Source organism: Uranotaenia lowii, chromosome 2, assembly GCF_029784155.1.
Source record: "Uranotaenia lowii strain MFRU-FL chromosome 2, ASM2978415v1, whole genome shotgun sequence".
NCBI classification, from domain to species: domain Eukaryota; kingdom Metazoa; phylum Arthropoda; class Insecta; order Diptera; family Culicidae; genus Uranotaenia; species Uranotaenia lowii.
In genome coordinates, this window is record NC_073692.1 from 361,838,739 (window position 1) to 361,852,210 (window position 13,472).

Here is a 13,472-nt window from a genome sequence, read left to right on the forward strand (position 1 = left end):
ATTTCATGTTTGTGTTATTTTTTTGTTATTGTTGAGTGATTTTTGAATACATTTTGTGTATATTTGTGTGCAATTTTTGTGTATTTTTTGTGTAATTTTTATATAATTTTTGTGTAATTTTTGTGTATTTTATGTGAAATTTTTGGAAAATTTTTGTGTAATTTTTGTACAATTTTTGTGAAATTTTTCTGTAATTTTTGTAACTTTTTGACAATTTCGACAATTTTGACAATTTTGACAATTTTGACAATTTTGACAATTTTGACAATTTTGACAATTTTGACAATTTTGACAATTTTGACAATTTTGACAATTTTGACAATTTTGACAATTTTGACAATTTTGATAATTTTGACAATTTCGGCTTTCTGACTTTCTGACTTTCTGACTTTCTGACTTCAAATTTTTTTGACTTTTTGACTTTTTGACAGTCTGACTGTCTGACGTTATGATTTTCCAACAATCGATTAAAAAAACATTTAAGGCTCAAGTTGAAGAAATTCATTCCTCAATTGTGTCACATATTTTCCTTTCAACCGTCTATAAAAAAAAATCCACAAAGTGTCACTGACCTTCAAGCGAAACAATCAAATCTATTTCTGAATCGTCATGCCACATCCACCCAATAATGGGCTATAATTTTGACTAGGATTGCACCCTCTTAAAGCCTTCAATTCTGAACCAAACTACACCGATGCTTAGAATGAATGAGTCACAGCTAACTATCAAATAGTTAGTAGCTATATGCAAAGTTGATCCTCCCCCATCTTACAAGTTCTCGTATTCGTCGGCGTCGTTTTCGTTGAGCAAGTTTCGTGTTTCTGTTATTGTTGTTCATCTTTTGTTTTACCTACTACGGCATAGTTTTGCCGCTCAAAAGCAAACGAGCAAACTTAACAGGCACACACACCCCCACCAACCCTCTTGAACGGAATTCCTCGACCTTTCATTCATTCACCGACATGTGGACCTATTCATTCACCAAACAAAAGTTCCTCACCGTTGTAGAATTATTGATGGGACGGCAGTTTTCAGCTTCGTTTACATGAGACTGACGTTTCTACATATTTTAATACGAAAATACGAATTAAGTTAAAATCGAGAATTTAAATATATATTTTACAAATGTGTGTCACATTCAAAACATTTTTTGAAAATCTCCATTCAGATAGAATTCAACTGTTGTCCAATTTTCGATTGGTTATTTTTGAAAAGCGGGTCGCTCTTGGGGCATTGTTTTGAATACGTTCCGGTAGGATTTTCTATCACGGGTGAGTGATTTTTGTCACCACCATCATGAGCTCGCGCTCATTCTGATGACCCTCAGTTAAACCTTTTCGAAAGCTTGACTAGTAAAGAAAAAAATCCTAACAGTGTTTCTTTTTTCGTTACGATATTCAACAATGGTACCAATTGTGCTCTTTCATGTGACAAATTTCGCTGACTTAGCTGAGAAAAGTTAAGCAGGAAGCATGGTTTCTCAAAGGTACGACGATGTCAATCAAATCCGAAAAGGTACCAAGAATGAAACGTGCTGCTGCCCTCACACAATCCTTTGTGTGTGATCAGCAACTTGTTCGGATTTTGGTGATTCATCGGCACGATCTGAATTTTAATGAAACTCGTGATGCGTAAATTCTAGGTACAATAAATATATGCATTTTTAAACCGTATCAAAATTTCAATGTAGGGTTCTAAACGTGAATGAATATAAAATAAGATATGCTGAGAATGCAAGGTAAAGGCGATAAAAATCTCAAAACATAGAATAGGGGAGATAAGGGCATAATGGTCACCTTACGAAGGACGCTGATTTTACCATAGAAAACAGCTATAATATATGAGTTACATATTTTTTTTTTTGTTTTCAAAAACCAACAAAGTCTATATTCTAACTGGCTTAAACTTGAAGAAGTAGATAAAAACGTTTAAAAATGCATTTTAAAAAAAATGGCGAAAGCTGAAAATCAGTCACTGTCGGGGCATGACGAGAACTTCCCCCTGGGGCAGTATAAGCACCATCAATCGGGGCACGATAAGCGGTTTCTGCCGTAGAATCTAGCAACGAATTCAACTCGATGAGGTCAACTGAATTATAGAGCTATAGCTTGACTTGTTTCATCTGAGGACTTGGCCAATTGGTAAGGTGTCAGAGAGATAATCAGAAGACTTGAGTTCGATTCCTGGTCGAGGCGATTTTTTTTCATCTATCATTCATGATCGATGCATTTTGCACTAATCAGTGAGTCGTAGATTCATCAAACAAAGCGAAATCAAAATAATGTATGTCTGTGTGTAGAATACAAACAATTCACACACACTCATACATTATGTTTCTGGTGCTTTGTTTGGCGGATTATGCTCCTAGTCGTATAATGCAACAATCTAAAGAATCGATCATGAATAGTAAAGGTAAAAAAATCGTCTCGACCAGGAATCGAACTCGAGTCTTCAGAAAATCTCTAGCTGTAGCTCTATGTATAATTCAGTTTACTTTATCGAGTTGAATTTGCTGCTAGATTTTACGGCAAAAAACTCTCATCGTACCCCGATCTATGGTGCTCTGTCCGCCCCGAGTCAACAAGTTAAAGTAAAACGCGTTTTGAAATTGGTTAAAGTGTAAAATCAAAAATTTAATGATAGTGAAAATTGAGGAACAATGTGTCCAACATGCAGCAGTGCGTACATTATAGATCAAGATGATTTAACAATCCTAAGAGCTTATTCTCCGGTGCTCAAAGTTTATAATATTTTCGTCACATGAGAACCTAGTTCGTTATTTACATATTTCTATTAAGCTGATAAGAAGATATTTTTTGCTGAAAAATGAATACTATAGGAACTCCAAAACTATTCCTCGTGAAAATTTATTTTAGGAAATACGTATTTTCTTAGATAAGAGGGTAGGGGTGCCCAGTTCGCCACAGGTGCTCGCAAAAAAGATTTCATCAAATCAATAGATGGAAGGATTGTTTTCATTTATTTTGAAATCATGAAAATGGAGCCTGTGAATCAGTTTTTAAATCATTCAATCTTAGTTGATTTGCTTCGATTGAACAGTACGATTGCAGTTTTTGGCATGAGCAATTTAAATTATTCTTTAGATATCGAAAATATTACATTTTAAGCATTTGCAAAACTCATTTTGTAAGATCAAGTATTGAAGTAAACATTCATTCTGAAGTATTTTTTTCTTTGCTCGCATTTTCAGGAAGCTTTTGGTTTTCTGATAAAATTCGAGAAATACATCAAATTGATATTAACATTCTCAATTTCTGGATATAATGTTAAAATTCAGTGCTAAGTAGGGTGTGTCATATTGCTACTTTTTTCAAATTTCAGAAACCGTGAAGTTGAGCTCGTTTCCTTTTCGGTCAAAACGAAAGTCAGAATTTTCGCCGATTTGCTGGGCTTTAATTTAAAATATTGTTTGGAAAAAAGCTAAAATTTGTTCAGAGAAAATCACTGGTCTGAATTTTCTTGAATAATTTGTTCTCACGCAATGCAAATTAAACTCCAATATGGAGCTTATTTAATGTAAAACTACCAACATTGACAGATTTTCCGTCCAATTTTCAGAAATATTTTAACAAGAAAGTGACCGATTTCAGACCATTGAAATGATCTGATGAAATGATTTTCATTAGCATCTTAAACATTTGCAAAAAAAAAGTTAGGGTAACCAGAAATCAAGAGTCACCAATTGCAATGGTTTTACAAAAGTTAAACTAAAATTGGGTGGAGTTGTTCAAATCACATTTTGAATCAAATTTGGGTATTTCCAAACGTGCAGCTTTTTGGGATCGAACAGATTCATGACTTTTTTCAAACGAATAAACCTTGTATAAGGCCACTGAAACTATCTTAGCCAACAAACCGATACCTGTGAGAGAAGTAAATAAAATGTTCCAAGGCGATTTCTGTCATTCTAAGGAAAACTTCGATCATCAATGAGGTGGCCAACACTTTGAAAAATATTCTCAATTGGTATATGTGCCATCATTTACCTGTTCATTAACATTTGATGAAACCGAGCAATTCAAAACCTGCTATATGCATGGAAGTACCAAACTGGCCATGTCATACTCTTTTGAAAATCGCAACAAACTGCACAATTTTAAATGAATTTGTTTGATTCAAAATGTGATTTGTACAAATAATTGTTTTTTCCACTTTTTTTCACTAAAATGTGAAAAAAGACAGTTCTACCTGATTTAAGTTTAATGTATGCAAATAAATCTAAATCTGGCGACTCTAAATTTCAGGTAACTCTTAGATTTTTGCAATTGGTAGAGATTCTAATGAAGATCATTTCATCAGAACATTTCAATGCTCTTAAATAAATAAGTTTCCTGTGAAAATAATGTTTTTGCTGTTTTATTAGGGAATTTAAGCCTCTTGGGTTTATTCATCCCATCCCTGTGAAAAAAATATTTTTGAAAATTTGACTGAAAATCTGTCAGTGTTGCTGGTTTCTTTTAAAGAAAAAAAATGCTCCGTTCGTGGCGCTATAACTATTTTCTCGCTACCACTACCGCTTTGCTGTCTTGGGTAAAGTTGTAGACAGAGAATTTTCCAGTAAGCTTCTTGAATTTCATGAGCATCGCGTGAGAACAGAATATTTAAAAAAAAAACCGAATTAGTTACCTTCTCCAAATAAATGTTCCATAAAAAAATAAAAATCAAAACCCGAATGCCTTAATCTGATTTCAGAAATCTCCGAAAATTTTCTCGTTCGTTTTGTCCAAAGAACAAACTATTCACAGTACAGTATTTTTGAAATTCTAAAAAATGTTGCAAAACGACACACCCTACTGCATAAGATTCTTAGAAATTTGAACTTAAATTATGGTCAGTTGAATTAAAAAAAGAAATGCACCCCCGATTTTTTTAAGTTCCCAATAAATTTTCCACATAAAATATAAAAGAGTTCAAATCATAACCTTAAAACAGCCATTGGAGCTCAATGAATCAAAGTCTTGAGCCATGTTTAAAACGGTGAAACGGTTCTAATATCTTATCATGCTATCAGTTTTTGTTTACATAAAAATTAAATAAAATCCCAATACAAAATAGTAGTCTATCTATTTACATTCAAATTTACAGTGTCAAATTGAGGAAAACAATGGGCAATTTGTCTTTATATTTAGTCGTCTAAGTTTAAATTTAAAGTCATTTTTAAGTTCATTTCGATTCAGCGTTGGATGATTATTTTTGCCAAATTTGGGCTCGTTTTCGTCAATTTTAACCAAATTCTCAGTCATTTAAAGACAATTTACGAAGTCAATTCTTTTTTCAGATAGTTAATGCCATTTAGAAAAAAAATTAGACAATTTTGATTATTGTTTTTCTTAATTTTGTGTCAATTAAAGGTTGATTTTTAGTTAATTTCAAGTTAATTTGGAATGAATTCAAAGCAAATTTTGAGTTGTAAATTTGAGTCTTATTTTAATATTGATTTTATCAGTTCTGAAAGGTCCAGCCCGAACGCCTGGATGCCCGGATTTCATTGAAAATAGTCTGAATTTTGTCAGGCTTCATTCACTTTTTTTGTAAAATCAATCGAAACATTCAAATTAAGTCGTAATAATTTTTTATATTTGCTTCCAAATAGGTTTTTTTTTAAGTTCTATAAAAAAAATCATGAACGTTTTATTTTTTTTTAAGTTTCAAATACTATTGAAATCTGCTGATGTGTTTCGATGAAAAAAACTATGTTTCAAGCGTTTTTTTTTTCTTGATTTTTGGTGCAAAATTCCTGGGTATTGTACCATTTTTTATAGATACTGCCCGGATTTTGGGTTGATCATTTTGAAATCAAATGTGCGGATTTTGTCAGGTTTTCAGATAAAAGTGCCCGAATTTGTGGGTTTGGAAATCTGACAACCTAAAAATGATACTCAATAGTTAAAAAAAATTGTTCAAAAATTGATTAAACCGTAGGGTATGAAAAATTCACAAAAACCTTATTTGCCTATCCCACGCGTTTGTTTATTTAAAGAACTTTGGCAACCACTTTTTTATAGGAATTTGAACACAAAGAAGCACTAACTCAAATCTATTCTTGACCTGCCAGAAGGCCCCATGAGAGGGGTCTTTCAACGACGGTCAAGCTTTTAAGGAAATTTGCCATCATCTGCTCTAGTAAAACAACAAAATTAACTTTTTTTGGATCGATTGTCCCAAACATTTAGGTTTCTTAATTTTGATGTAAGTTGCATCACACATTTCGATTGGAGACAAAAAAACTCATTGCGGCGAGTATCAATTTCAAATGATTATCAGAAAATTGAAACTCTGTTCTGATGTAAATAAAATCTCCTTAGGATGATACCAATCACGACAATAAAAAATCTCGACTAGAACAGGAGTATGCCCACTAGGGTGGCCCTTAGTTGTATCACAGACGAACAGATGTACAAGCTAAGCCTTAAAACTTGGGTGAAGTCCCAACGACTGAATCTTGAATCTATTCTGTGTTTTTTATTTGAGCCACGAGATGTCTTCATGGACGCTAGAGCTGTCAAAATGTAAACAAAACAAAATAACAAAAATCTAGTCAGTTTTGAATGGTTCGTATTGATGTTGAGGAGTTTCAAGCAAATTAATGTTGAATTTTAGTAACATGTGTATTACTAAATTTATTTTTACTTAATGAATATTCTATTAATTTTTCCAGCTCAAAGCTGTTTTTCTGATTGCTTCAAACTAGCATGGAGTACTAAATTTTTTACTATAGAACCAACAATGATATGTGAAAATACCCGCAAAGAGACGCCTAATAATTCGTTAGATAATTTTGAATAGGGTGAATGCGCCAAATGTAACCAAACTGAGTTATCAGCTGGGTAAAAAAGTACATTCGAAGACCTACATTTTTACCGTACAAAGTTATTTCATGGATAAAAAAATAATATTTTTGCTCGGAGCTTATGGAGCTGTCAAACTTTGAACGCGTTTTTCTCGAAACAGCAATGTTGGCGCATTCGCCGTTGTAAAAATTCGATACCGCATTGAATTCTCTGACTTGTCCAAAGTTCTTCTCCCCAAGTAACATTTACAGTTTTACAGCAGGCTTCTAGACCAAGTTTAGGTTTAATAAGAGCAAGTTCACTCGTGTTGGGAGAAAGTGGTAGAAATTTTGACACTTGTAGCACATATTGAAAATTTTACCATGCAAAAATGATTTCCAGATCATTGGGTGATGTATTTTTCTACAGCGCTGTTTCCATTTCAGCTGTATGTGATAGAAATATTGCTATTTTTGCAACACAGCATGCAAAAAAACAACACGTTTAGAAAAAAACTTGAAGGCCACTGTTCTTCAAAATGTTTTTGAATGGTTGCAAGTTTTCAAAATGTGTTAAAAGTGTCAAATTTTCTACCACTTTTTCGAAACACCAGTGAACTTGCTCTAAGAGGCTTAAAGAGTCTTACGTTTTGGACATAGCGAAAAAAGTAAGTAGGTTAATAAGAATTCTCATAAATTTCTTGAAAAATTCGAAAAAAGATCACTTTTTTGGAAATTGTTGGTAGGCGTTGCCTGAATAGAAAAAGGAAAGATTCTGCTCCTGCCAAATTTAATAGCAAAAAAAGTGGAAAATTCGTTAAATACTAAAGCTCTAGCTTTGATCTTTCCACCTATAATACTTTCATGTTCTTTCTAAATATTCTACCTTGAATTTTCACAACTCGCCGAAATGCCAAAAATTAAATAAGAGGATTAAATACTAAACAGAAAAAAGTTGGAAGATAGCATCGTTCCATCAGTTGCTTCAACTATGCCAATTTTTATTATTACCGGATTCTGTCGGCTGTTCCATTAGGCAAAGACCACCGGATAAACCGAAGTTAAGCATTGCCGGGAGAAGCATAAAAGCTAAGTATTCATGTTTTAGATGTAACAAGTTAAGCTTTCCTAAAAAATTCTGTCATTTAGATAACAGATATCAATTTACTAAAATATCGCTAGTTCGCTAGAACTTTTATGGTTGGAATTCAAATGTAAAATAAATTGAATATGTGCATACCTTAGTCGAATATCTTTTTTAAGTGAAATTCACATTAACAATACATTAAATCTTTTACTTTTTCGTGTCACATGCTTGACAGAAAATATTTGTATTTTAAATCCGATGATTTTTTTTTAAAACGAGTACGGATTTTTCCGTATTTTACAATGGTTTTGTGTTGGACATTCCCGTTGAATAAAAGGAATGGTTTTCTAATATTGATAATTATACTGCGATTCACATATCAAAAATTGCTATTCAAAAAAAGTATCATGTTTATATAATCATTGTGCGTATCAAACTAAATGAAAGTTAATCAATAATTAATATAATAATATTCACCTATTCAGCACTCTAATACTAAATTAAATTTTAAGTTGTGACGATTTGCAACGTTAACTTTTATGATTTCTAATAAGTTTAAAAAAAAAATATTTAAAAAAAAAACTTCACCTCAGAACTAATTGCATTTTTTTTTGTTTATAACCAAGGCTTTCAAAAACATTTGATTTGTCTAACATTCAAAAATTTATTTTCACAACAAATATTTTTGATAGAAGGAACAAAATATCTTTTCAAAACTTGAATTCATTAAAAAGGTTATTTTTTTGGAACGGAAATAAGATAAAGCCAAATTATAAACGCAATGCACAAATGTTATATTTTTTTGTAATAAAGTCAAACGAATTATTTATATCATCTGTAAATTGTAAGGAAGCAGGACAGGAGCATAGGAAATAGGATTTATAACCCAGGTCGTATAACACTTGTCAAAAGTGTCCCCTATTATCATATCCTATTCCATCATCCACCCCTTTCTCTTATTTTCCTCTCTATATGTTGACTGCTAGGACGTGGTCGGCGCCGTTATTGATGTTCAAATAGAGAGCATCGGTTTTGAGCATTGTGAATGTGCTTGTCAATCCCAGACACCCTTCATTTGATCTCTGGACAAAATTGATTGTCTCGATCAATCACGGAGTAGCAACTTAGCAACAATTGGAAATATGAAGTTCGTTCTACTGAGAATCGCCTTTCGATCATGGAATTTTAAAAGCATTTGTTTGAATAACAATTCCTCTCTTAAAAAATTACATCAAAAAATTACAAAACTAATAATAAAATCATCTATTTGAACCAGTTTTTATATTGCATTTCAAGTTCAATGGTTTAAAGTGGATATGACTAGTCAATCAAGCAATGCTTAGCTATGCTAATTCGAAAAAGATTTCGCTCTTTCCATAGAAAGTTCCATCCAAAGGTTTAAACCAATGAAATAAAGAAGACTATCACATCATAAAATTGCAAACCTAGGTTTGCTCTGTGAGTTTATGATTATTTACTTTATCATCTTTTCCTGTTTTAAATGCATTACAGTTTTTATTTAAATTTTTGTTCGGATTGCTATAAAAAACCAGAAAATTTAATTTTCATCTAAGCCTGTATTCAACAACTTTCGGTGATATTAAATATTTGAAAGCATGTTAGTTTTGTTAACAATTTTTATAATTGTTGTTATAACGGTTTGTAGATTTTATGAAATAAAACTCTAAAAGCAAGCGGATATTACGATATGAAAAATTAAATATTCAAGTTTGAAATTTCGGAATACGGAAATATAATATTCAAGAACTTCTGGAACTGAGGCAGTCTAAATAGTTAAGGAATGGAAAAAAGGAAAAATAATAACAAAAAGGATGATAATATGTGCAAACATTTTGAATTCTTTTGAACTGATCTTTAAAACAAAAAGTAGGCGATAATGCTAATTTTAAGATCATAACACAGTCAAAAGTGTTTCCTGATCAAATCCCTTAGCCCACATATCCATCAAAAATTGTTTTGCTAGGATGCAGAGGAGACCTCGGTCCTAAAGCGTAATTTTTTAATCATTGACTCCCTTTTCTCTTTTTTCTTATAGGGGAACATGCCCTATTATGCGCCACCTAAGCGAATCGCTGATTTTCTATGTATTCCACGTACAAATTGTGTTAAAAATGGGTGCAATCGTTGGAGAAAATTGTTTTCTACAAATGCTTATGATTTTTTATTAGTCAAATTGCTATAGTTGCTTCAAAAACTTGATTTTTTAAAACCTTATTCAAAGCCACAGAACAAAATTGTGTTGCAAATACGCGCCGCCGTGTATTCAATACGCGTCTAGCAGCCGAACACACCCGAAAGCAGCCGAAGACCGAAAACACACCAATACTTACAGGCACTTTGAATGAAAATAAAATCAAAATGGACTAATCAAAATTTAAAAAAATAATAAAAGTAGATTTTTTGGGCTGAATTAACGCTCAAAATAAGGTTTTAGACTTTTTGTTAATTTTCAATGAAAATTGGCCTTTTTGAAAAATTAATGCTATTTTCAGCCTACTACGATTGGCGCGGTATAACGAGCGCATGGGCCGTGATAAAACATACCCATAAAAAGCATACCATAGCGAGTTCGGTATAATTTTTTAGCATTAAATCGTAGTTTAGATTCCCCTCTATCGATGTGTCAAAAATATTGTCTTATTCGTTTTTTTCTGCTTGGTGACACCTTATTGAAAGTGTTTCAAAATTTAGATCGAAATGAAGAAAAACCTAAATTGTGAAATTATCACGACACAGGAGCATTTTAAGGAAAAATTCATACTTGCCATGACCAATCACAGCATTTAGAACGAATTGGTAATATTTTGCAGGCTTAAAATGCTTCAGATTCTTCAAAACAAGGGTGGTGCGTATTAGCCACATGGGGCGTTATATGAACTTTTCCCCTATCTATTGACTGCTAGGACGTGGCCGGCGTTATTTCTGCTTACAGTCTTGAAAGGAAATAACTGAAACTAGTTCAGAATACAGAAAACACTATTCTTAGGGACAATCGATGCAAAAAAAAAAAATTGATTTTGTAATTTCGATGGTAATTTTTATATGTAGGCCTACTTGAACGAAATTGGGCGACATTTTAAAGATAACCAAACGAGCTGAAATTTAGCATGCGAGGCCTTCTGACAGGATAAGGAACGATTTCAGCCTCCAATATTTTTAATTCCGAACAGAGCCCTATTTTCGGACCTCTACATTATACACCTGACCTGTTGTGAATTAGAATTGAAAATCATCTCAAATTTCAATCTTCAGTTTCAAAATCAGATAAAATTGAACAAATGCTTGCCGTTTCTGTTTTTACTGGTCAGCATCGCGTTCCAGTTTGCCATCTGTATTACCTTGACATACCACCGGGTGGTACTTCGGGACTGCTGCTGCTGTTGTTGAGAATGATCCCTCCCAGTCACTACGCCGACCTTCTTGGCCAGCATCTTACTGAGGGTGCCCTTACATGGACAGAAGCACCTGAGCGAACCCTTTCCGGCCGCAGTCCAGGAAGCTCCATCCTTTCCGGTTGATTCCTTCGACGAACTTTTACCCAGATCCACCACATCAACTCCACCATTTCGGTTTGAAATCAGATGCTCCCTTTGCTGTTGATGCTGTTGCTGCTGTTGATAATACTGATGCTGTTCCACTAAACCTGATCCGGTGGAATTCACCGGATCTGTTCCGGTCACCTGGATCTTTTGGGAACATTTCTGGGCCAAAAGTTTCGTTTTTTCCGTCAGATTTTGCAATGTTTCGTTGCTAGGACAGAACATTTAGGTTGAGGTCAAATGATTGCTGCAAATTTTTTCTGCCGAATTGAAAAGGTCCCAAACAACCACTTAACTGGGGCACATTTTTCTTTCTATTGTCGTTTTTTTTCCTAACCAACTTGCTCCAAATGTGGATGGGATGCGTAGTTATTAGATAGCAGTTGAAGACAGTAGATCCCAATTTGCTGAAAATGGAAAAGAACCGATGCTGAAATTGGCACGAGCTTAATTGATGAAAGGGGGCTGGGTTCTATTTCTGGGCACGACAACAGAACGCTCAATCAATTTCCATTTTAGACACCCATATTTTGTACGCTTTCGAGGGGATTCAAATGGAGGAGGAACGGCGGGGACGGAGAGAACGAGTTTATTTATGTTGTTTGTTTTTTGGTCTGGCATATGGAGGCGTTTTTTGATAGACAGCTTAGAAGGGGTCGTTTGATAACATAAAGCTTTTTTTTATTGAACGCATCACTTAAATTTTGATGGCGCCCAGATGGGGGCTTTATTGATCGTTAATTATGCTACAGGAAAATATAAAAATAACCATCATCGAGGCTGATCGCGAAATTTTGGCACGCTTTTGGTTTTGACAGGATAGAGTTATCAAAACAAGGAAGTCAAAAAAATTAAAACAATACGAAAAAAAAACTATTGCTGAAATTAGAAAGAGTCGTAATAGATGTCAGCTTGGAGTGAATTCTGATCTATTTCCTTGAGTTTTGCATAGATTTGTGTGAAATTTGTTAAAATTGTGGTGTTAGGGTACATTCTAATGAAAAATGAAAAATTCTGAATGAAAAATTGAAATTTATAATTTGTGTTAATTTTCTTTACGTTTTGGTCTGTACAAATTTATGTTAATTTTGGGTAAATTTTATACCAATGCCAGGAATATTCTTTTGTGAAATTTGTGTCCGTTTTGTGTCAATATTATTTTTGATGTAAATATGGTCTCAACTTGATGTCAATGAGAGACCACTTCAAGGTAAAGTCATAGTAAAATTTTAAGCAATTTAGAATTAAAATTGAGTTAACTTTGAATCCTTTAACAGTCAATTTTGAATTAATTTTGCAACAATTTGGAGTCAACTTTGAGTAAATTTTGAGGTTCTTTTTTAAATAATTTGAGTCAACAGACCAACAATAGACTCAAATTGATATAAAAACTACTTCAAATTTAAATTATTTTTTAGTATAAAAACTATCCAGAAATATACTAAAAATAACCTGATTATTGTCTTTATAGTCGACTCAACCCAACTCAATGTAGACAAACATTCATTTTAAATTTACTCAAAATTGTCTCAAATTATCGAAATCGCAAAAAAAAACATAGTCACAATTTACACAAAAGTTATTGAAAAAATTCTAAATGACTCAAAATTGGCTTAAAATGAACATTTGAAACCTTTGAACTCAATGTTTTGTCCAGTTTAATTCACAACTTCGGGAACTTTAATCCAATTTTGAGAATATTCAAGAGCCATTAAAGTCGATTCAAAGTCAAGTTTAATTCAATTTTGAGTGAATGATGAGTTAATTTTAAGTCAATTTGAAATCAATTTTGAATGAGTTATGAGTAAATATCGAGTCTACAAAATGCTGATTAAAATTGAATTTTAATAAATTTTCACTCAATTTCGAGTACATTTAAAGTGGATGCAAAGAGCATTTTGAATCAATCTCAAGTCAATTTGATGTGAAGTTTGATTAAATAAAAGTCGATTCTAATTAAATTTATATTCAATTTGAAGTCAAATTTGCTTCAATTTCAACTCAAAACGGATTGAAAATCTAAATCAAATTTATT

At 32.8% G+C, this 13,472-nt stretch overlaps 1 protein-coding gene across 4 annotated transcripts in view; it reads right to left on the reverse strand.

The window, feature by feature from the left end:
• Window positions 1-13,472, reverse strand: part of LOC129749564 (ral guanine nucleotide dissociation stimulator-like 1) — a 199,102-nt gene that overhangs the window by 58,236 nt on the left and 127,394 nt on the right. For 2 of the 4 annotated variants that reach the window (XM_055744580.1, XM_055744579.1), the window contains exon 2: window positions 11,237-11,844. The exons of the other annotated variants lie outside the window; for them this stretch is intronic. In XM_055744580.1, coding sequence (XP_055600555.1) covers window positions 11,237-11,662 — 426 coding nt within the window. In that variant the 5' untranslated portion in view covers window positions 11,663-11,844. The remainder of the gene's footprint in view (window positions 1-11,236; window positions 11,845-13,472) is intronic. 4 annotated transcript variants of the gene reach the window in all.